The following is a 23,989-nucleotide window of genomic DNA, read 5'->3' as shown; positions in this document are numbered from 1 at the left end:
ACTGTGATTAAGTCACCTGGTGCTGGTACTGCCAGAGGACGTGGGCGGGGCGGGCGGCAATGTTATCAAGGCTATATTATGGCTTCATTCGGCTTGTATTATATAAATGCAATCCCTTGAACAGAGTTTAAACGCTTGCTAGCGTCTTTTTTTTTAAGAGAATGAGCTAATTAGGGGACCAACTCAACCTTGTTGCAACCCCGTCTAATAACAAAAACCTGTAAAGAAATCGTCCTGGTAATAGCACACCCATCCTGACAGATGTGATCATGCCCTGTGAATATTGATATAATATTACAAAGTCTGTCAACTTCAACGTACATGTAGGAGCCAATAAAATCCGCCATGTTTTTTTCAATGGCGTTACCCTGAGGCAAGTGACGTCAGCCCGAGTGTGAGCATCACCAATAATTCAGCCACTACGAATTTAATAGTTATTACCCCACTGAATACATTTAATACAAGGCAAGTGAAGCGGCTTTCTCGCGCAAACAGTTGGTTCACGATGGCGGTTCGATTCTTCGGTGTTATTTTAATCGGCTTGGTTTTTGCAGCATATTCACCAGCCCATTCACGCCAAATTGGACAAGCTGGCGGTAGGTACCCGGTATTTAATGCATATTTGTCCGTTAAAACAGATTAATGTAACTGCCGGTGTCGCATGATGTACACGATAGAATAAATCAAATGTCATCATATATAAAGTAATTGAAAATTGGTTTTGAAAAAGAAGAGTGGAGAACCTCAGGTCTTAGTATTATGTTATTTATGTACCGTGCGAGTCTAACAGGTAGACAGTGGGTTTTTAACAACGTGTGTACATGTACATGTATTGGTAACGAAACAGACTGATCCTAACATGTAATAACATTACTGGAGGGGAGGCTTACTCACTTTCACGGGTTCCATCCCAACTGTTTGGAGCAATCAAAATTAATCCGGTAAACTGGCCTTGGTCGGGTTAGAGGGGCAATAGTAAGCTCAGCACCTAAGTTATATTCATGGGCACATTTGGGACGAAGTAAGCCATTTTTAGTTATCGTGGAAACAAATTATTTCACGTGTACATGAGCCGTGTGTAAAAGAAGCATGTACTCAACGTACCTCCTTCTTGGGAGTTTAACCCCTTTCCTTTGTGGCTATTGAGCCTTCAATCTCCCTTTGTATTACAATACAGTTAGTTCCACACACGAAGGATAACTGCACTACCCTTACCCGTCTCTTAGAGCCCATTCTCAACGAATTAAGCCAGGCTTTACAAAGCCGGTGACCTCAAAATGGCGGACGTACATGAAAGAAAAACCGCCTAATCTTTTAATAGTCTCTCCGCCTCTCACACGCCATTTTTAGGTCACCGGCTTTGTAAAGCCTGGCTTAATTCGTTGAGAATGCGCTCTAACTGGTAGACAGACATCTGGCGTGTGGAACAAGATTATTATTACTATTATGGTAATTTATCTTTTAATTTCAGGGATGGCGAGTTTAGGGCCGAGTAGAACCTCCATCAGCATTGCGAACTTACATATAGGCGAATTTGGTTGCGGTAATGTGCCAGACTTGTCATTAGTAGTATCTGACTCTACCATTATCCACTATCCATTATCCAAAATCTCTCTCTCTCTCTCTTTCTCTCTCTCTCTCTGACACACCCATACACACACATAGTGACACTGGTTGCACGAAATTTCTGAAAATCTGCATTTTGTTGCAGATTTATATTTGGGATACACTCTGCTATCCTCTGGTGATTATCTTCATCCGATCACGCTTGGACATAATAAGAATAAGTATGAACAGGGAATAAAGAACATACAGTCGGCTACAAAACGGCATAGCGATTGATTCATGCAGTCGACCAGCTTCTTGTTTCCATAGCACAGTCTTCGTAAGCATAAAAATGCCCTGTCGTGTCCGTCTCTTGCCAATTTCGGGACAGGGCAGCTGCATTATGAAAGCGCTGTAGTTACAAATTGATACTTCACTCGACGACATGTGTATTATAAATCCTAGAAGGAAAATGAGTCATTATGTATTTGTAGTATTATGTTCTTTATTCCTAAGATCTAATATACCAGATCTGTTTATTAGATCTTAGTTTATTCCCTGCGTGTGCCGTGTGATTTTGCATAGTTATCCGTGCCTCTGGCTCTTTTAACAGCGTGTGTATATGAACATGTATCAGTGACGATCCTAACATGTTATAACATTACGGAGGGGGGGAGGGGGGGGGCTCACTTTCTCCGGTTCAGTTCCAGCTGTTTTTAGCAATCAAAATTTATCCGGAAAACTGACCGTGCATCGATGGGCTCACAAAATCGGCGCAAAAGTAAGCTCAGCACCTATATTGTATTTCATGGACACACTAGACGAAGGAAGACAAATACTAAGGCTTTTAGTTACTCTATTCGCAACTTTTTTTTCAAGTGCATCATGTGTGAAAAAGACAGGATTATCGACTTTCTCAACGTACTTCAGTCTTGGGAGGCCAACCCCCTGAAGGCGATATCCCCGAGCATTTGGATTTAAATAGCGTGACGTGCAGCGTAAAAAAGGACCTCTGTCTAACTGGCTGGGTGCCTAGAAGAAAAAATTGTAGATTAACTCCTCGCTATGGAACAAGATTATAACTATAATTATGTTGAATTATGAATTCTTCTATCTTTTAATTTCAGAGAGTTCAGCGCTATGGAACTTGATAACGAATATCATCAGAATTGACAACTTTATGTGCCAGAACTATAATTACCAAGTAGATTTATCTGATTCTACCACTGGAGTTCAATCTGTCTCTCTTTCTCTCTCTCAAACACATACACAAACGCGCACGCTCGCTCGTGCAAACCCATTAGTTAAACGAAATCACTTTAAATCTGCATTATGTTCCAGAATTATATTTGGGATATACTCTGCCATGTTCTGGTGACTATCTTCATCATATCAGGTAACCAACAGATAGCATTGTTAACGGCATGACCAATTTTCAAAGTGAATATAACAAAAAAATAGTTTTCGTAGTACATAAAATAAAAATGTACATTTTAATAACAACATAAATATACGTCCTTTCGATGTAAAAAGTCAAATTCAAAAGATAATATTTTTTTGCTTTGTTTAACAGGGTAGAGAATTTCGAACAAACCATACGCCTTGCCCGACTCGTGCCTGTAATGAAGGTTTACTCCTGCGAGTGCTGTCCCGAGGCAAACGCCAGGATTGGGAATTGCGCTCTCTGCGTGGAGCAATAAAACTGCATGGGTCTTATTTAACAATGTCTACCCCACACACGCTTTATGTATAAAGCATATAAGACCGAATGCAGCAATTTGTTGGAGGAAACGAAATAGTTAGCATGTATGAAATTTTGACGACAAAGTCCAAATATTTTTCTAGATCATGTTCACATTATTTTCAACAGCTGAGAGTGTGGTGGCCAGTGAATATGGCAATCTAAAAAACGAAAAAAAATAATGGTGCTGTAACATGCATTTAAATAAATGTTTTAAGCATGATTTTAAAACGTCCAGGGCAGTGACAAAATATTTGTCCCTAACAGGCTAATCATACATGTATATGATTAATAATCTTGATATGATCCACAAACAATTATTGACTTCAGAATGGAAGTGTTTTTGAGGTAACGTTGAGTCAATGTCATATCTGTGTAAATGATAAAAATTAAGCATAAGCTGTAGCTTCGTAAAGAAAGCAAAGAACAATTTCACTTGATGCAGAAATCTATATTTGTACGTCTACTGCGTAACAGCAATGACTTTTCGTCTTTGAAAGTCAATCAAAAGACTCCTATGTGTTTAATTACAATAGGGGTGCTATTTTGTGAAAGGGGATGGATTTGTCTTATTATAACAAATGGTTTTGTTTCCAAACATTGCTGTGTATTTTGAACTTTTAAATTCCTATCCTATACGTAAATGACACCCAACCAGCGCTTAAATATCATACCAGTCTGTTTTGCAGCTGCACATTATGGAAAAGAAAACCCACAGAATAGTATTGTTAGCATATTTTGGTCATCTCAGGGATCATTTACGGCATACAAAAATTGTTCTTCATCGCAAATTGTGATGGGTGAAGAAAACGTTTCCGTTTTCACCCTCAGCACAAAGTATGATCTCCCATACACGTGAACAATGCAAATCGTTCGATTTCAGGATTTAAATATTTGAAATACACTCTGCTTTTCATAGAACAACAATGTGTAATGAAATCCTGTCATCTGAGCGTGTAATCGCAGATGTTACTGTATGATCCAATTCTGTTTCGTTTCCTTCAGAAACGAACGAGAGCGAAACCACAGCTAGCGTGTAGTTTCGTTTGCCTATTCAGATTCGGGCCGGGGACCTACTGAAAAATTCCCCTTTTTTGACGTGTAACGCACGAGAGACGATTTCATGACAAAAAAATGACAATGGACTGAAGCTACAGTTACATGTATCTATTCAAAGAAATAAACGTTTTAATGCTTTGGGTCTACTCATAGAGCTTAGATCTCCGCCAAGACAGCTCTATAATCATAATAAATTTATTAATACATGTAAGTTAATTGGTAGCAACCTAATCAAATCCTCTTAGAAAAATTGGAAATCCATTTGTTTAGTTATTGCAGGCTGTTTTAACACCTATTAAGGAGCAAAAAAACGCATCGGAGGAGATAACGATAATTCGACGAGTTGCGCTCTCACGTGTAGATATCATACCGGTGAGACATTTTGGAAACGTGAGTCGTTACTGTTCGGTTATGTTGAGGGCGTGCAGCAAGGGTTTTACATCGTCGCGTTTATGTATAAATACATATAATACTGAGCATGCTTACATCCGAGAACGATTATAATTATTTCTTGAACTCATTCGTGCACCTCGCCCAACCCGTGATGACAGACCAATTCTCTGGATTGTTTCTCTGCACATTGCTCAGTTCAGAGCTGTCATCACAAGCTGGGCCACTTATTGGCAAATTAAATGCTAACGGTCATGTTAACATAGAAAGCGATGATACAGGAGTGGGGGGGGGGGGTCTGGAGGGTCCGGACCCCACCCTTCGATTTCTGGTCCCCTCTTGAAATTAGAATTTTGACTAGCTGAATCATACCAAATAGCACCGTTCGCCCTCTAAAATACCAGAAAATTTCAGGACCCTTCAGCGGGCCCCGAACCCAACGCCAGGTGGTGGTGGTGGTGGTGCTGGGGGTGGGGGTGGGGGGGCGACTTTGCATCTGCGGACCCCCCCTCCTCCCTTTAAATAATTCTGGATCCGCCCCTCTCGCTCTCTCTCTATATATATATCGGTATGTAACGTAACACGTTAAGTATAACCAGTCTTGCATATGCTTCCAGGTTCAAACAAATTACATATAGTACATAAAGTATATTATTATGACAAGAGTCAAGGCTTATGGTGGATGACTGACACTTATTCGTCACCCGAGGTGACGAGGTGCGTGTAATAAGTAATCAGAGCAGGTGGGGTGTGGCCTGAAGGGATGCACTAATGATAGTTGTAAGTTTCCCACAGCGTTTTTACAGAAGAAAAATTCTTGTACAAATGCACTTAATCAGTAATCAGTGTCAAAGGTCACTGAAAACAACATTCTAGCTACTGAACGACAGAAACATGTTGATGATAAAGGAAAGCCTCTAGATACCTCTATAAGTCATAGAGATGGATGGCGGGGTCTGTACGTTTGCTAGTTGCCAAAACCGAGTTGAGCTATTGAGGTATGCAGCCAGGAATATAATGCTAGCATATACAGTGTATACACCGTTTAAGTAGCCAACTACACGCACCCACTTCAGCACTGTGATAATGTCAGTATCAATGAATTATATGTAAAAATTGCATGGTCTGGTTAAGTTGCCATGAAAGTGTACTGCAAGTGTTATTGAAATTTTTGGCTTAACATGTATTGTTTTGCCAAATAATGAGAATGTTACTCTTGGAATTGGAATTTCAATGTTGCGGTATCCTCACAATTCTTCTGATAAACATTATGTCAGATTTTGTTAGAAAAAATAAATTTTGTACACTCAATATTTTGATTGTTCATAGTTTCTAAAAAGACAAAGACACACAATCTACACTCACAGAGAGAGAGAGAGAGGTTTCTGCAACACGTATTACGCCGTGAAACAAAACGTTGCTTGCCTCGTGTATTCACACCTAATGGCTATGTTTATTTTTACCATTATGATGCAACACAGAAATGACATTGACTAACTGATACCTTAAAAGAATACACTTTTAATTCTGTAAACTCCGGTTCCATGCTTGCCTCTTTTTAGAAGAGAATAAGCTAATAAGGGGACCAACGCAACCCTGTAGCAACCCCGTCTAATAACAAAAAACCTGTAAAGAAATCGTCCTGGTAATGGCACACCCATCCTGACAGATGTGATCATGCCCTGTGAAGATTGATATAATCTTAAAAAGTCAACTTTAACGCACGAGTCAATGTAAACCGCCATGTTTTTTTTCAATGGCGTTACCCCAACTTGCCGGTTGCTAAGGCAAGTGACGTCAGCCGGAGTGTGAGCATCAAGGACGTATCCCCCACCAATAATTCAGCCACTACGAATTTAATAGTTCTTTACCCCACTGAATACATTTAATGCAAGTGAAGCGGCTTTCTCACGCAAACAGTTGGTTCACGATGGCGGTTCGATTCTGCGATGTTATTTTAATCGGCTTGGTTTTTGTAGCATATTCACCACAAACTGGAAAAACTAACGGTAGGTACCCGGTATTTAATGCCTTTTTGTCCGTTAAAACAGATTAATGTAACTGCCGGTATTTCGTGACGTACATGATAGAATTAAATCAAATGTCATCAAATACCGGTACAGTGTAATTGAGAATTGGTTTTAGTAAATAAGAGTGGAGAATATGTCATATCTTAACATTGTAAGTTCTTTATTCTCTGCGTGCACAGCGTCAGTCTGCAAGTTGTCCGTGGTTTTGGTTTTTTTAACAGCGTGTGTACCCTGTACATGTACATGTATTTGTAACGGGAGGGGGGGGTATTTACTTTCTTGTGTTCGATTCCAACTGTTTGGAGCAATCAAAATTAATCCGGTAAACTGCTCGTGGATTGACGGGCTTATCACAGGGGACACTAGGACTTGGTTACTTCTCCAGCTGATAACACAACAGCGATGATGTTTGCCAGAGATCAACTACAAACTGATTGATCTCTATATTTATTTATCTGGCTGAGAGATCTGGAGTGTCCTTACCGAACTTACTCCGATCTCTAATAATCTCTGATCCCTGATGTCAAAGCAAAGTTCTTCTCGATACACAGGGAGAAACACAAAATACATTACAGTGATTCAAAAGAAAGTGAAGAGATATTGAAGCCAATTAATATAATTAAGACATATTACTAGAGGCATTTTACACAATTAAACTGAGACTGATTTAAACTTAAACTAGGAGATGAAGCCATAAATGAAGTTATTCAATCATTTTAAAACTTAAAAGCAGACTTCAAACAGATTCATGTAATATCATTATAACTGAGGCATCTGAACAATCTTTACCAAACATTGACATAATTTTGATTTAAATGTGGAAGTTTGTAATTTTTTAAATTACCACCATGACAGGCTCAACAAACTAGGGGAATAGTAAACTCAGCACCTGTGTTAAATTTCATGGGCACATTTGGAACGAAGTAAGGCCAATTTTCCAGTAATTCTGTTTACATTTTATTTCACGTGTACTGTGAACAGGCAAACAGGCAAAATTCCAGAATTATCAACGTACATGTACTCAGGCCTTCCCAACTACCAGACTCGGCACCTACGGGTCCAGTATAAACCGGTTTATCTGACCACACTACCCGTTTTCAAGGTGTGTGTCAGATCGCATTACAGAGTATCAGCCACCACACCGATTTTGCCTGGTGCGCGATGTGATAGCAATGATCCTAATCGGGGTTGGAAAGTAGTGCATCTCATCTAGATTCATGCGCTGCTGCAATTTTCTCTGTTTATGCTAAAATCTGACAGTACCGCAATTTTTAACATAAAATTTAGGTTCGGACATAGCCAATGATGTTTTGTAAAAAAGAACTTGCAAACTTATATATTAATTTAGAAAAGTAGACTTAATTTTGATAGCAGAAGCATATTCTGTCGGGGGTTAAATTATTTTCATGACTACCGGGATGGACGAGATTGAGGGCAGGGGTAATCCTAGAGAGGGGTGAGAAACGTCTATTGTTCTCGTCAGCGAGGCTGTCCTTTTTCAGGGTTTGTATGCACGGACAGAAAACTTAAGTATTGTGGGAACGTTACTAATGAAGCCACTGGTAGTACTAGTAGATATCAGCCTGTAGTCTTGAACAAGCGCCTCGATGACGAGTGAACAGTTGTCAAAAACAAAAGACCCAGGTGTGGTAGTTCAACTACTGTTCATGCGTGCCGCAACGACCAAACCTAATTGCTCCTCAAGGTCACAAAACAATAACCGGTACTGACGGCTAGGCTCGTCTTAATCATATAAGTAGCGCGTTTCCACCCCCTGATTGAGGGAGTCGTCTGTTCTATTCATACGACTCCTACTTGACGAAAACGAGGCGTGATACCCGGATGACAGGTAGGCTTACAGAATTTGTGATAGGGTATGATACTCTTTTATGCGATCTGACACACACCTTGAAAACGGGTAGTGTGGTCAGATAAACCGGTTTATACTGGACCCGTAGGTGCCGAGTCTGGTAGTTGGGAAGGCCTGGTACTCATCGTACCTCTTTTGACCCCCTTCTTTTTGTGGTTATGTGGTTATTGAGTCTTCAATCTCCCTAAGTATTTCAATACTGGTAGTTCAACGCAAGATGCGAAACTACCCTTACCCATCTAACTGGTAGACAGACACCTGGCATGTGGAATAAGATTATTATTACTATTATGATATTATGATAATTTAAGAATTCTTATATCTTTTAGTTTCAGAGATAGCGCTGAGCAGGCCTGACTTCAAAATTCAAAACTTACACGTAGGCGAATTTGGTTGCGGTAATGTGCCAAACTTGTTGTTAGTAGTACCTGACTCTACTACTATCCACTATGTGATATAAAATCTCTCTCTCTCTCTTCCTCTCTCTCACACTCTATCTCTCTCTTTATCTCTCTCTCGCCTCTCTCTCTCTCTCTTACTCTATCTCTCTCTTTCTCTCTCTCTCTCTCTCTCTCTCTCTCTCTCTCTGATACAACCACACGCACGGGCGCGAATTCGAAATGACTCATAATCTGCATTATGTTCCAGAATTATGTTTGGGATATACTTTGCCATCCTCTGGTGACTATCTTCATCCGATCAGGTAACCAATGGATAAAGTTAAAGATCAGTATCGTAAAGCACAGAACAAAGGGTTATGGCCAACTTTCAAAGTAAATATAACTAGAAAAATGTTTTCAAAGCATTCAAAATGTACCTTTAATGGTAAAATAAATGTGCTTACTTTTAATGTAAAAAGTCAAAATTTAAATAGATGTTTTTTTTAACAGGGGAGATGACTTCGAAAAGATCATCAAATTTGCCCAAATCGTGCCTAAAGTGAAAATTTACTCCTGCGAGTGCTGTCCCGAGGGAAAGGCCAGAATAAGGGATTGCGGTCTTTGCGTGGAGCAATAAAACTGCATGGGTCTTATTTAACAAGGTCGGAGAAATATTTACAAATGTTTTAAAATACTTTTATAAACGTTACCAATACATATACATCTATAAAGTGTTTTCTTTTTTAAAGGAATGCAGCATTTAGTTGGAGGAAATGAAATAGTTAACACAGATGAAATTCAAAGTCATATTTAACTAAATATTTAACTAAATCATGTTCACATGACATTCGGCACTGGATGTTACAGGAGATCCGAAGACATGTTTTCTGCAGGTGAAAGTTAGCATGGACATGGCTATTAGCAAAAGAAAAAAACTATATATGCTGTAACTCGATTTAAAATAGATGTAACAAGCATGATTTTAAAAAATCCCGTATATGAATTAATTATTGTAAGAATGCACAATTTCAGAAGAGAAAAATCAGGACAGTGCCTTAAAGTAGGCTTATTACACATCTGCGTGATTAAGAATTCTTGATATGATCGACAATCAATTATTGACTTCAGTTCACAAAATGAAAGTATTCTTTTGAGGTTACATTGAGTCAGTGCCATCTCTGGTAAAAATAAACAAAGCCATAAATTGTGGCTACATAAAGAAAGCAAAGAATATGTTTTAATGTGTCGTAGTTGTTACTGAAATCTCTCTCTCTCTCTCTGTGTGTGTGTGAAGTTTGCACTCGTCCTTTTAAAAATGAACATTCACAATATTGATATTGAAAGTCTAATTATCAAGGCAACATACTCGTTCTTTGGCAATACAATGCATGTTAAGCCAAATATTTCAATAACACCTGTTGTACACTACCAGACTACATTGGTCTTGCTACCGATATTCTCACCCGACGCTTTGTGTAATGCCCCTATTTCACACAGACCACGAATCCCACGAATGGCCATGAATTGACAAATTTCACGATTCGTGGTTGAATCGTAATCAGATCCTGAAGTCCTTAACAGATTCGTATATATTCGTAGTCAGTTCTTGCACTTCTTGATCAATCGGGGATTCGTGGCAAAAATTTTGAGCTGTTCAAAGTTTTGGCCACGAACTCCCGATTCCAAAAAATCGTAGTGAATTTCTGGACAATATTCGTGCGATTCCAACCGAATCCCACGAATATTCGTAACACTATCGCACCTGTATCGTAACTGAATCGTAGAGCGTGTCGAATTAGACCAGAAAATTAGCAAAATCTCAAGATTCCAGCCGAATCCCACGAATATTCGTAACACTATCGTACATGGATCGTAACTGAATCGTGAGCGTGTGGAATTGTAGACCAGACAATTGGCAAAATCTCACGAATCCTCACGAATCCTGAAAATTTGTCAATTCTTGGCGATTCGTCGGATTCGTGGTCTGTGTGAAATAGGGGCCTAAGATGACAACCTAACCAGTCCATGCAGGAACTCTACAGATGATTCATTGATACTGACATTATCGCAGTGCTGAAGTGGGTACGTGTTTTGGGCTACTGAAACGATATTAATATGTTAATATTACTCCGGCCTGCATACCTTTAGAGTTGAACGCGGTTCTGGTAACTAGTAAACGCATACACCCTTTGGCATACATCTCCTTGACTTACAGAGGTCCCTGGGGACTCTACTACTTTATCATCAGCATGTTTTTGCGGTTTCAGTGAGTAGAAGGTCAGTTATCAGCAACCTCTGACACTCAGGGGCGCGCGATTTCTAATCAGTGCCGATTTGCTGCACTTGTATTAGAATATTAAAAAAAAAATAAACGATACGCAGTTGTGTCTAGTTATGGCGATATCATCAAATCAAGAACGTGAACTTAACATTAGACTTGACGAGAAAGTATGATGTATATTATCGACGGCGATCCGTTTCATGAAGTATCCCCCACCAAAAATTCACCCACTGTGCCTTTAATAATTCTTAACCCCATCTGAAATCATTTAACGCAAGTTAAACGACTTTCACAAGCAAGCAGCTGGTGCACGATGGCGGTTCGATTTTGTGAAGTTATTTTAATCTGTTTGTTGTTTGTAGCATTTTTACCAAAAACAGGACAGAGTTATGGTAAGTATTGAAAACTTCTTCGTCCATAATAACAGATTCATGCCATGTAACTGTCGTATTTCATGAACCTACACGGTAGAATCAAAGCAAATGTGTGATCAGGCATAGTTTTTGGTAAATTTGAGTGGGAAAACTCAGGTCTAAGGTTTGTCAAATCTGATCAAAACAAGTAAATTGGTTCAGGGTGGAATCACGCTATTCCAAAAATTGACAGCAATTCAGATCTAGATGACCATACGAATATGGGTTTTTAAACATTTTGCTCAAAGATGGCCTGAACACTAGCCGGCCAATATCTGAAGCATGTACGATGCGTATACAAGATCCCACGATAACACGCAAGCCGCGCATGTACATACAACTTCTTCGGCTACACAACGGCATTGCGAAATACTCGTGCAGTCGCTCTGACTTCCTTTTTTAAGACAGTCGACCTGGGCTCCGTATCTCGAAAGGTTCGCTATGTTGCGCACGTACGCAAGTGTCTCGATTTCATGGCCCCGTATCTCGAAATAGAATCGGTTATGGAATCGAGACACTAACACGCGTGCGCAACATAGCGAACCTTTCGAGATACGGAGCCCAGGCCAGCTTCTGGTCGTGTCGTGTCCGTCTCTTACCAGTTTCGGGACAGAATGACAACTGCATTATGAAAGCGCTGTAGTTAGAAAATGACGAGTGTTTTAATGTATAATTCACTAGAATTATACCTCTTCAAAAGAAAATGTAATTGTAGTACCATGTTCTTTATTCCCTGCGTGTACCGTGTGGTTCTGCTTAGTTATCCGTGCTTCTGGCTCTTTTAACAGCGTGTGTATATGAACATGTATTGGTGACGATCCTAACATGTAATAATGTTACGGAGGGGGAGCGGGGAGTCACTTTCTTGGGTTCGATTCCAACTGTTTGGAGCAATCAAAATAAATCCGGTAAACTGACCGCGCATCAAAGGGCTCACCAAATCGGCGCCAAAGTAAGCTCAGCACCTATATTATATTTCATGGGCACATTTGGGGCGAATAAAGACAAATATTAAGGTTTTTAGCTACTCTATTCAGATATTATTTTGCGCTGTGTGTAAAAGAGACGAAATTCCAGAATGATCAACATTCTGAACGTTCTTCAGTCTGGGTAGGTCAAACCCCCTCAAGGCGATTAAGTAGGCAATTTCCCCGAGCATTTGGATACAGCGTAAAAAGTGCCTCTGTCTAACTGGCTGGGTGCTTAGAAGAAAAAAACTAGTAGATGAACTCCTCGCTGTGGAACAATATTATAACTATAATTATGTTGAATTAACAATTCTTCCAACTTTTAATTTCAGAGAGATCAGCTCTATGGGACTCGATAACGAAAGGCGTCAGAATTGAAAACATACAAATTGGTTGCGGTAATGTGCCAGAATTATCATTACCCAGTAGATATATCTGATTCTACCACTTAAGTTCAATTCCTCTCTCTCTCTCTCTCCCTCTCTCTCTCTCTCTCTCTCTCTCACACACACACACGCGCGCGCGCGCGCGCGCTCGTGCACACACATTAGTTGAACAAAATCTGCATTTTGTTCCAGAATTACATTTGGGATATACTCTGCCATCTTCTGGTGACTATCTTCATCCGATCAGGTAACCAACAGATAGCATTATATTCGGCATGACCTATTTTCAAAGTGAATATAACTAGAAAAATATGTTTTCTTAGTACATGAAATAAAAATGTACATTATAATGGCAAAATACAATGTACGTTCTTTCGATGTAAAAAGCCAAAATTCTAAAGAAATTATGTTTTTTGTTTAACAGGGTAGAGAACTTCGAACAAATCATACACCTTGCCCAACTCGTGCCTGAAATGAAGGTTCACTCCTGCGAGTGCTGTCCCGAGGAAAACGCCAGGATTGGGAATTGCGGTCTTTGCGTGGAGCAATAAAACTGCATGGGTCTTATTTTACAAGGTCGGACAGATGTCTACTCCACACACACTTAATGTGTGAAGCATATGAAGTGTTTTTAAAGACCGAATATAGCAATTTGTTGGAGGAAAGTTCAAACGAAAGACTAAGTGCAGATGACAGTCTGACGACATGCAAAGTCCAAGTATTTTACTAAATCATGTTCACGTGATATTCACCAGCTGAGAGTTAGTGGTGACCCGTGAATATGGCAATTAAAAAAAAGGTGCTGTAACACGAATTTAAATAAATGTTTATAAGCATAATTTTCAATAAGTTCTACGTATCAAGTAACTCTTGTATAAGAATGCTTGGTTCAGTGGCCATTACAATATCCGTAACAATAATTTCATTATTCGCGTTGCGCTCGAGATCACGTGCTTATACCGGCGAGACATTTTGGAAACGTGAGTCGTTACTGTTCTGTTATGTTGGAGGCGTGCAGCGAGGATTTAACATCGTAACGTTTATGTTATAAATACCACTGAGCATTCACACACACGAGAGCTATTACACTTATTTCTAGAACTCATCCATGTACCTCAACTGTTTGTTGTTAGTTATAGTGGGAACTTTACTCAGCCCGTGATGAAAGTGCAATTCTGTGGATTGTTTCTCTGCACCTTGCTCAGTTCAGCGCTGCCATCACAAGCTGGATCACCTATTGGTAAGTAGTTAATACATGTACTTACCGTCATGGTGATATACGTAGAAAGCGATGATACTGATATCACGCAAAAAGTAAAAGCTACCTCAATTGTCTCGTATTTTCAATAGTTTTACAGTTTTAACATATATAATAATTACCTCTAGTACCTTACCCAGTTATTAAGGAGCAAGATATAGACAAGATGGTTCATTGTTTTTTTTATTTCAGATAACTTGGCGCTGCCTGGAGTTCAAAATTCAAATGAACTAGCAGGTGGCAATGAATATGTAGATAAAATCAACGTTCTACACGGTAGTTGTCCAGCTGGAACTGTCCTTGGTATATATTTAGGATATACTCTGCCTTGCTCTGGTGACTATCTTCATCCGATCAGGTAACCAATAAATATTATTTGAGGTGTTCGCAGAGCACACAACACAGGGTTATGGCCAATTTTCAAAGCGAACATAACTAGAAAAAATAACGTTTTCATAGTAGTCATAATGTACATTTTAATGGTTAAATATGTGTAAATATTCAAAATTCGAAAAAAAAATGTTTTTTTTTAACAGGAAAGAAGACTTCGAAAAAATCATCAGCCTTGAATATCTCGTGCCCGAAATGAAGGTTTACTCCTGCGAGTGTTGTCCCGAGGAAAAGGCCAGGATTAGAGATTGCGATCTTTGCATGGTGCATTAAAACTGTATGAGTTTTATATAACAAGTAGGCTAATTATACATGTATATGATCAAGAATCCCTGATTTGATCAGATATCGAACATTGACTTCAATTAACAGAATGGAAGTGTTTAGAGACAACATTGATTCAATGTCATTTCTGTGTTCATCTTAAGATTTAAAGACGCATAGGCTGTAGGGCCTAACTGCACATAAGGAAAGGAAAGAATGTAGTTTCAAATCTATGTTCGTGTGTGTAAAATTGCTTATGTATTTTTAAAAACTATAAGCATTTAACTCACTAAATGTACAAATATCTAATAAAACTTAACATTATGTTTATCTGAAGGAATTGTGAGGAGAACTTTAAATTGAAATGCCAATTTCAATGCAAACATTCTCATTCTTTGACAATACAATAGGCCTACATGGTAAGCCAAATGTTCAATAACTGCAGTGAACTAGCCACGCTGGTCTTGTCACGCGACGTTTTCGGCGAGGTGACAACGTCTTAATGCATGCAGGAACTCTTCTACAGATAATTTCATTGATCCTAACATCATCACGGTGCTGAAGTGGGAACGTGTTGAAGGCTACTTAACGGTATAAATGTGTTACCATTTCTCCCCTGCCTGCATACCTCTAGAGCTGTTGTGGCAACAAGGAACCGCACAGACCCTTTGGCATCCGTCTCCTTGACTTACAGAGGTGTCTCTAGGGGTCATCCTTTATCATCAGCAAATTTCTGTCGTTCAGTAGCTAGAAGGTTCTTTTCTGTGACCTTTGACACTCAGAGTTGCCTCTGTTCAAAGTCAATACTTACTGTGCAGTTTTACGAGTTTTTTTCTGTGAAACAGCCGTAGGAAGCTTACAAATATTATTATTATTATTATTAGTGCATCTCTCCCACACACCCTAAGTGTATTGGTAAAACGCCACACTCCGCTTGCTTCGATTGCTTATTACGCGTACCTCGACACTGCTTAGGGTGACTAATAAGTGTCAAGCATCCGCCATAACCCTGGACTCTTATCATAAACATATGCACTCAAGAGGCAAGGCCACACTTACATGAATCTGTTCTAAGAAATAAAACGCTCTTATATCTCGTATTTGGGTTTAACTGGAAAAACTGAGATCTCAGCCAAGGCAGCTCAATTCTCATTAAATTACTCAATTGATTGATTATTACCTATTACCGAAATAAAATCCCTTATAAATTAGCTCATTTGTAAGCATTATTGAAAATCTGCCCAAAATGTGTAAGGTTGTTTTAATAATCACAAACGAGCAAAACACACCTCCTTGGAGGAAGTAATATTAACTTCATTGTTAGAGTCGCATCTTCACGTTTTAATATCGGTGAGACATTTTAGAAACATGTGTCGTTTCTATCAGGTTATGTTGAAGGCGTGCAGCGAGCATTCCAAATATGCACAGTTATCTATAAATACCACTGAGCATGCATACACCCGGAAACGATTATAATTATTTCTTAAACTCATCCGTGCACAACACCTGTTAGTTACACAGGAAACTTTCTGCCTTCTTCGCAATGACTCCGGGATGCACACGATTCAAAACTGCGCCAAGGTGGTTGGTGGGAGATAGCAGATTTGATTATGTTTGTGGGCATTTAATCGTGCCATCAGCCACTTAACTGTTCAAATACTACCAAGAAATATTTCTTGTTCTCAGACATGTTAAACAGGAAGTTGCTTGTGCACTGAACGTGTACGTGTTTGAATTCTTACTCTTTGTCAGATACATATACACGTGGAAATTGGCTTGCTTTGTTTGATTTACAGTAGTCGTCAATCAAAATAATTATCTGCTGACAGTAATCAGCAGGGTTTTTTTTTTTTTTTTTTTGTCTCACACAGTTCATGTAATTTCCACTACCCCCCATCGAAACTTTTACAATTTACAATGTCAGTCAAGGGAAGGCTCAACGGGCAAGTACTGTAGGCTACACGTGAATGTCACCCTCTACCCGCCCCCTCCCCGCTTTATAAGGTCAAAATTGAAAATAAATACTATTCCCCAGACAGTTATTGTGTAAACAAGAACAGTTTTTAGAAAGATTCAAGTCAGCTCCAATAATGTACATGATAAATATGATGTTTCGTTCGGTGAAAATGTTCATTATGCCTCACAAACCTTCATATTTTTACAATCGTAACGTTGAGCTAAGCACTAGACGGTGGCGCCGCGACGGCAGAAAGGGGAACTTCTCTGTGCTTGCTGCACCACATTTTGCATATATATCAAAAATTTATTAGAAACGAATCCTTCCATGCACTTTTACTCATTTAGACATTTATACATTTATTTATAATTCTTGATCTATTTATTTACTTATTTATCTATCTATTTATTTAAGCTATTTTATCAATTCTGGGAAGGGGCTCTGATAGGCCTACCTTTAAACAGAGAATCGTGTCCTCTAATATTGTTATTTTCTTGTGTGGAGGGATATCTAAGAGCATGAAATACATGCAGAATGTTGGGGGCCAATGGCAAAAATACAAAGCTAATGTGCATTACACCCTGTGTAGGCCTATCCCCATTCAAATCAATGGGTTCCGTTGTTTTGAAGAGTCGATCATAGGCCTATATTTATGAAGATATAATTAAATTTTCTTTTTTTTTTGTTTTTGAAGACGTGGGATAGTATATTAAATGCATGTAAATCGATGTTTTTATTTTACCCTATTACTGAAAGTTTCAATTCTTTAGTTATGTTTGAGACCTGCCCTAGCAAATCAAACGCATTTTAAAAATTGGGGTCATCGGAGAAGTAAGCAAACTTACACGCATTGAAGTAAAATACACCCTGCGTATCGCATTTGTGCCAGTTCAAGTCAATGGCATTTTTTTTTTTTTTTTTTTTTTTTTTTTTTTTTTTGCGTATTCGTGGTTTTTAAAATGATTTATAAAATTTAACAGATGTATATATAATTTACACATAAATGAAGGGAAGTGTATATAAAGTAATTTCGTTAGTTTTGAAAAAAAGAACGTCGAAATGCGATGAAATGCACTACGAAGGCTAAAAATGGCGAAATAGGGTAATGTATATCTGTGGAGAGGAATGAAAAAATTACTGATACGGCAGACGAAACTGGTTATGGGAATTTCATCATACGAAATATGTGGACTTAACATTGGGAAATGGGCTTCTAAGAGTTGGGATGAAGCTACTGGCGGCGATGTTATCAAGGCTATTTGGCTTGGGTCCCATGGTCTGTATATAAATACAATCTGGGGAGCAGAGTTTTAACACTTGTTTGCGTCTTTTTTGAAAAATAAGAAATAAGCTGCTTAGGGGACCAACGCAACCCTGTTGCAACTCCGTCTAATAACAAAATCCTGTAAAGAAATCGTCCTGGTAATGGCACACCCATCCTGACAGATGTGATCATGCCCTGTGAAGATTGATATAATCTTAAAAAGTCTGTCAACTTTAACGTACCAGTCAATATGATCCGCCATGTTTTTTTTTTTTTTTTTTACAATGGCGTTACCCCAACTTGCCGGTTGCTAAGGCAAGTGACGTCAGCCCGACTGTAAGTTTCAAGGTCGTACCCCCCACCAATAGTTCAGCCACTAAGAATTTAATAGTTCTCTACCCCACTTAATACATTTAATGCAAGTGAAGCGGCTTTCTCACGCAAACAGTTGGTTCACGATGGCGGTTCAATTCTGCGATGTTATTTTAATCGGCTTGGTTTTTGTAGCATATTCACCACAAACTTACGGTAGGTACCCGGTATTAAATGCATATTTGTCCGTTAAAACAGATTCATGTTACTATACCGGTGTCACATGATGCACACGATAGAATCAAATCAAATGTCATCAAACAGTGTAATTGAAAATTGGTTTCGGAAAAGAAGAATGGAGAACCTCAGGTATTAGTATTATTTTCTTTTATGCGTGTACCCTGTGAGCCTGATAGTTAGACATAGGTTAGTGGGTTTTTAACAGCGTGTGTACATGTACATGTATCGGTAACGAAACAGACTGATCCTAACATGTAATAACATTACTGGAGGGGGGGGGGGTACTCAGTTTCGCGGGTTCGATTCCAACTGTTTGGAGCAATCAAAATTAATCCGGTAAACTGGCTGTGGATATAAGGGGCAATGGTAACCTCAGCACCTAAGTTATATTCATGGGCACATTTGGCATAAGTAAGCCAAATTTTAGTTATTCTATAAACAAATTATTTCACGTGTAGGCCTACTGTGTGTAAAAGAAGCATGTACTCAACGTACTTCCTTCTTGAGAGTTAAACACTTTTCCTTTGTGGCTATTGAGCCTTCAATCTCCCTTTTTATTTCGATACAGGTAGTTCAACGTACGTTGCTTAACTGCACTACCCTTACCCGTCTAACTGGTAGACAAACATCTGGCGTGTGGAACAAGATTATTATCACTATTATGATAATTTAAGAAATCTAATATCTTTTAATTTCAGAGTTGCGTCTCATCAGAATTGAAAACTTACATGTAGACGAATTTGGTTGCGGTAATGTGCCAGACTTGTCATTAGTAGTATCTGACTCTACCATTATCCTCTCTCTCTCTCTCTCTCTCTCTCTCTCTCTGACACACCTACACACGCACATTGGTTGTACGAAATAATTTAAAATCTGCATTATGTTGCAGATTTCTATTTGGGATATACTCTGTCATCCGATGGGGACTATCTTTATCCGATCAGGTAACCAATGGATAAAATTATAGAAGATATTCGTAGAGCACAGAACAAATATCAATTTTCAAAGTGAATATAACTAGAAAAAAATGTGTTTATAGTGCATGGAATAAAAATGTACATAATAATGGCAAAATACAATATACGTTCTTTCGATGTAAAAAGTCAAAATTCAAAAGATTGTTTTTTTTTGTTCAACAGGGAAGAGAACTTCGAAGAATACATACGTCTTGCCAGACTCGTGCCTGAAATGAAGGTTTATTCCTGCTTGTGCTGTCCCATGGACAGGCTTAGTAGTTGCCGTATTTGCGTGGAGCATTAAAACTGCATGGGTCTTATTTAACAAGATCGGGCAGATGTCTACTCCACACACACTTAATGTATAAAGCATATAAACTGTTTTTTAAGACCGAATGGAGCAATTTGTTGGAGGAAACAAATAACTTATTGTGGGCGAAATTCTGACAACCAAGTCCAAATATTTTACTAAATCATGTTTACATGACATTCGGCAGCTGAGAGTTGATGGTGGCCCGTAAATATGGCAATTAAAAAACGAAAAAATTAAAGGTGCTGTTACACGAATTTAAATAAATGTTTATAAGTATGATTTCAATAAGTTGTACGTATCAAGTAACTGTAGTATAAGAATGCTTGGTTTCAGTGGCCATAACAATATCCGTAACAATAATTTCATTATTCGCGTTGCGCTCTCACGTGTTTATACCGGCGAGACATTTTGGAAACGTGAGTCGCTGCTTTCTACGCTTATGTTGGAGGCGTGCAGCGAGGATTTGACGTCGTCACGTTTATGTATAAATAGCACTGGACATGCACACTCACGAGAACGACAGCAATTATTTCTAGAACTCATCCATGCACCCCGCCTGTTAGCTACAGAGGAAAATTTCGACAGCCCGTGATGACAGTGCAATTCTGTGGATTGTTTCTCTGCGCCTTGCTTACTTCAGCGCTGCCATCACAAGCTGGGTCACCTATTGGTTAGTAGTCAGTGCTAACAGTCATTTGACAATAAAAGCGACGATACAGATATCATGCAAAAAGTAAAAGCTACCTCAATTGTCTCGTATCTTAAACTGTCTTTCAGTGTAAAAAAAGATTATTATGATTACCTCTAGTAATATTATAATTACCTTTAGTATCTTCTCCTGGTTATTAAGAGGCGAAAAAGAAATAGGGTGCTTCACCTGCTTTATTTCAGACACATTGATGCCGCCTGAGGTTACAAAATCAGAAATACATGTAAACATAATCAAGCATTTACACAGATGTCAAGCTGGAACTGCCCTTGGCTTATATTTGGGATATACTCTGCCATCCTCTGGGGACTATCTTCATCCGATCAGGTAACCAAAATATAAAATTATGGAAGGCATTTGCAGAACACACAACGAAGTGTTATGGCCACTTTTCGAAGTGAATACAGTTAAACGAAATAGCGTTTTCATAGAACTCAAAATGGACATTTTCATGTTAAAATAAAATTCGACCTAAAAAGCCAAAATTAAAAACACTTTTTTTTCCACAGGGAAGAGACGTTCGAACAAACCATACGTCTTGCCCAACTCGTACCTGAAATGAAGGTTTACTCCTGCGAGTGCTGTCCCGAGGAAAAGGCAAGGATAAACGTAAGGGATTGCGATCTTTGCGTAGAGCAATAAAACTGCATGGGTCTTATTTAACAAGGTCGTAAAGATGTCTACTCCACACACGCCGTATAACGTTTAGAACTCACATATAAAGCGTTTTATTTTCAAAGATCAAATGTAGCAAAATTTTGGAGGAGTTAAAGGCACTGTAACACGATTTTAAACAAGTGTTACAAACATGATTTCAAAAAGTCATGCGTATAACGTACGGTATTGTAAGAATGCGTAACTTCAAAAGAAAGAAATTCAGTCCAGGACATTACCTTAAATATTTGGCCCAAGTAAGCTAAATTTCCCCCGGTATAAATTCCCCATCCAAAAAAGTGTGTCACCCCAACCACATTTGTGGACATTAATTTGTTACAAGGGTACCCATAGATTAATTTTACTATTACATAACAACTAGGAAACCGTTTATCGTGTAAGTTGGGGGCGTAAGATGTGGAACATTGACTTACCTATATTTTAGTGGGACCATTGAAATACCCTTATACTAATTATATATTTTCGATATGCGGCTTCTAAGCGAGATGGATACATTTTCACCGAGCGACTGACATAAGAGGGTGCAGGGTTATCCTCCAATATGGAAAACTGAAGGATAACCCTGCAAATAATGGAAACAATACTGTATGCATCGTTGCACCTTTGTGGGACGCCATCACTTCGCAAACGTTACAAATTTTTTTGACTCCAGACACAGACGCGTCAGCAGCATTCTCCAATCTAGAGGATACTGTACGAAATATGAGACTTTAATTATTTTACTATTGTTAGCCTTATAATTGGTTGTACAATCGGTAAAGATTGGTGGAAAATGTTTTAGAAGTTGAATGTAAAAACAAAAACACTGGTTAACGACACGGTTTTCTGTATCACTTACGCATTGCATTAGGGGTGACACTTTTTGGTAGGGGAGCACACATGTATATGATCAAGAATCCTTGATACGATTCACAATCAATTATTGACATCAGTTTGGAGAATTAGAGTATTCTTTTGAGGTAACATTAAGTCAATGCCATTTTTGTGTTGCGTCGTAATGGTAAAAATAAACAGAGCCATAAGGTATGAATACACAAAGAAAGCAACTATTAGTTTCACTGCGTAATACGTGTTGCAGAAATCTCTCTCTCTCTCTCTCTCTCTCTCTCTCTCTCTCTGTGTGTGTGTGTGTGTGTGTGTGTGTGTGTGTGTGTGTAGATTATGTGCCTTTGTCTATTTAGAATCTATGAACAATCAAAATATTGCATGTACAAAATTTATTTTTCTAACAAAATCTAAAATGATGTTAATCAGAAGAATTGTGAGGATACCGTTACATTGAAATTCCAATTTCAAGAGTAACATACTCATTCTTCAGCAAAACAATACACGTTTAGCCAAAGATTTCAATAATACTTGCAGAACACTTTCATGGTTCGTTGGCCTTGTTACCGATATTCTCACGCGATATTTTGGGTGAGAGGGCAACTTAACCAGACCATGCAATTTTTACATTGATACTGACATTATCACAGTGCTGAAGTGGGTGCGTGTAGTTGCCTACTTAAACGGTGTATACACTGTATATGCTAGCATTATATTCCTGGCTGCATACCTCAATAGCTGGACGCGGTTTTGGCAACTAGCAAACGTACAGACCCCGCCATCCATCTCCTTGACTTATAGAGGTGTCTCTAGAGGCTTTCCTTTATCATCAACATGTTTCTGTCGTTCCAGGCCCGTAGCCAGCAATTTCAAAAGGGGGGTTCTTTTTCTGAAAAAGTGGACCTTTTCCCATAAAAACTTCATGTACCTAGAACAAATTTTATCCAGAGTGGACCTTTTCCCGGCAAAAGGGGCGGTTCTTTCGAACCCCCCGAACCCCCCCTGGCTACGGGCCTGCACGGTTCAGTAGCTAGAATGTTGTTTTCAGTGACCTTTGACACTCCGTGTGACCACTATTCAAAGTCAATACTGTTTTAAAGTGCACTTGCACAAGAATTTTTCTTCTGTAAAAACGCTGTGGGAAACTTACAACTATCATTAGTGCATCCCTCCACGCCACGCCCCACCTGCTTTGATTGCTTATTACACGGACCTCGACGCCTCGGGTGACAAATAAGTGTCAGGCATCCACCATAAGCCTTGACTCTTGTCATAATAATATACTTTATGTACTAATACTATATGTAATTTGCTGGATCCCGGAAGCTTTACGTTTTAATACCGGTGAGACATTTTGGAAACCTCAGTCGTTACTATCCGGTTATGTTGAAGGTGTGCAGCGAGGATTCCACATTTGCACGTTTATCTATAAATACCACTGAGCATGCATACACCCGGAAACGATTATAATTATTTCTTAAACACAGCCGTGCACAACACCTGTTAGTTACACAGGAAACTTTCTGCCATCTTCGCAATGACTCCGGGATGCACACGATTCAAAACTGCGCCAAGGTGGTTGGTGGGAGATATCAGATTTGATTACGTTTGGGGGCATTTACTCATGTCAAGAAATCAAGAAATATTTCTTGCTCTCAGATAAGTTAAACAGGAAGTTGCTTGTGCACCGAACGTGTACGTGTTTGAATTCTCACTCTTTGTCAGATACATATACACGTGGAAATTGGCTTGCTTTGTTTGAT

At 38.9% G+C, this 23,989-nt stretch overlaps 3 protein-coding genes across 8 annotated transcripts; all 3 read left to right on the top strand.

Annotated features, from left to right (window-relative positions):
• The first annotated feature begins 260 nt into the window (after positions 1 to 260).
• Positions 261 to 3,884, top strand: LOC147763135 (uncharacterized). Its single transcript, XM_087009487.1, has 4 exons — positions 261 to 596; positions 1,472 to 1,543; positions 2,887 to 2,941; positions 3,119 to 3,884. Exons 1-4 carry the CDS (start codon positions 506 to 508, stop codon positions 3,243 to 3,245), a joined length of 345 nt encoding a protein of 114 aa, XP_086865613.1. The 5' UTR covers positions 261 to 505; the 3' UTR covers positions 3,246 to 3,884.
• Positions 3,885 to 6,219: 2,335 nt separating this feature from the next.
• Positions 6,220 to 10,246, top strand: LOC106168910 (uncharacterized). The gene is made up of 4 exons (XM_013548167.2): positions 6,220 to 6,744; positions 8,965 to 9,033; positions 9,284 to 9,338; positions 9,526 to 10,246. Exons 1-4 carry the CDS (start codon positions 6,624 to 6,626, stop codon positions 9,650 to 9,652), a joined length of 372 nt encoding a protein of 123 aa, XP_013403621.1. The 5' UTR covers positions 6,220 to 6,623; the 3' UTR covers positions 9,653 to 10,246.
• A 1,143-nt stretch (positions 10,247 to 11,389) lies between these two features.
• Positions 11,390 to 22,431, top strand: LOC106168907 (uncharacterized). Of its 6 annotated transcripts, none has more exons than XM_087009941.1 (6): positions 11,390 to 11,688; positions 13,010 to 13,075; positions 13,256 to 13,310; positions 13,488 to 14,303; positions 14,514 to 14,679; positions 14,858 to 15,305. In XM_087009941.1, exons 4-6 carry the CDS (start codon positions 14,225 to 14,227, stop codon positions 14,982 to 14,984), a joined length of 372 nt encoding a protein of 123 aa, XP_086866067.1. In that variant the 5' UTR covers positions 11,390 to 11,688; positions 13,010 to 13,075; positions 13,256 to 13,310; positions 13,488 to 14,224; the 3' UTR covers positions 14,985 to 15,305. The 6 variants fall into 6 exon arrangements, 5 of the variants coding, with proteins under 5 accessions (XP_086866067.1, XP_086866071.1, XP_086866068.1 ...); XM_087009942.1 differs by lacking the exons at positions 11,390 to 11,688; positions 13,010 to 13,075; positions 13,256 to 13,310; ... (1 more) ...; positions 14,514 to 14,679; positions 14,858 to 15,305 and adding exons at positions 18,028 to 18,724; positions 19,447 to 19,497; positions 19,638 to 19,692; ... (1 more) ...; positions 20,909 to 21,053; positions 21,236 to 22,431; XR_015333646.1 differs by lacking the exons at positions 11,390 to 11,688; positions 13,010 to 13,075; positions 13,256 to 13,310; ... (1 more) ...; positions 14,514 to 14,679; positions 14,858 to 15,305 and adding exons at positions 18,456 to 18,724; positions 19,447 to 19,497; positions 19,638 to 19,692; ... (1 more) ...; positions 20,909 to 21,053; positions 21,236 to 22,431.
• The last annotated feature ends 1,558 nt before the right edge of the window (positions 22,432 to 23,989 follow it).

Source organism: Lingula anatina, chromosome 3 (genome assembly GCF_051362555.1).
Source record: "Lingula anatina isolate TDL-2025a chromosome 3, LinAna3.0, whole genome shotgun sequence".
Classification (NCBI taxonomy): domain Eukaryota; kingdom Metazoa; phylum Brachiopoda; class Lingulata; order Lingulida; family Lingulidae; genus Lingula; species Lingula anatina.
The sequence above is the reverse complement of the archived record's forward strand: the minus strand, read 5'-3'. Positions and strand labels throughout refer to the sequence as shown.

Coding starts and splice junctions, on each gene's coding strand:
- LOC106168910 (XM_013548167.2), top strand. CDS start 6,624: ATGCAAGTGAAGCGGCTTTCTCACGCAAACAGTTGGTTCACGATGGCG. Junction 6,745..8,964: donor ACAAACTGGAAAAACTAACG/GTAGGTACCCGG, acceptor TATATCTTTTAG/TTTCAGAGATAGCGCTGAGC. Junction 9,034..9,283: donor CGTAGGCGAATTTGGTTGCG/GTAATGTGCCAA, acceptor ATTATGTTCCAG/AATTATGTTTGGGATATACT.
- LOC106168907 (XM_087009941.1), top strand. CDS start 14,225: ATGAAAGTGCAATTCTGTGGATTGTTTCTCTGCACCTTGCTCAGTTCA. Junction 14,304..14,513: donor ACAAGCTGGATCACCTATTG/GTAAGTAGTTAA, acceptor TTTTTATTTCAG/ATAACTTGGCGCTGCCTGGA. Junction 14,680..14,857: donor GACTATCTTCATCCGATCAG/GTAACCAATAAA, acceptor TTTTTTTAACAG/GAAAGAAGACTTCGAAAAAA.
- LOC147763135 (XM_087009487.1), top strand. CDS start 506: ATGGCGGTTCGATTCTTCGGTGTTATTTTAATCGGCTTGGTTTTTGCA. Junction 597..1,471: donor CCAAATTGGACAAGCTGGCG/GTAGGTACCCGG, acceptor TTTTAATTTCAG/GGATGGCGAGTTTAGGGCCG. Junction 1,544..2,886: donor TATAGGCGAATTTGGTTGCG/GTAATGTGCCAG, acceptor ATTATGTTCCAG/AATTATATTTGGGATATACT.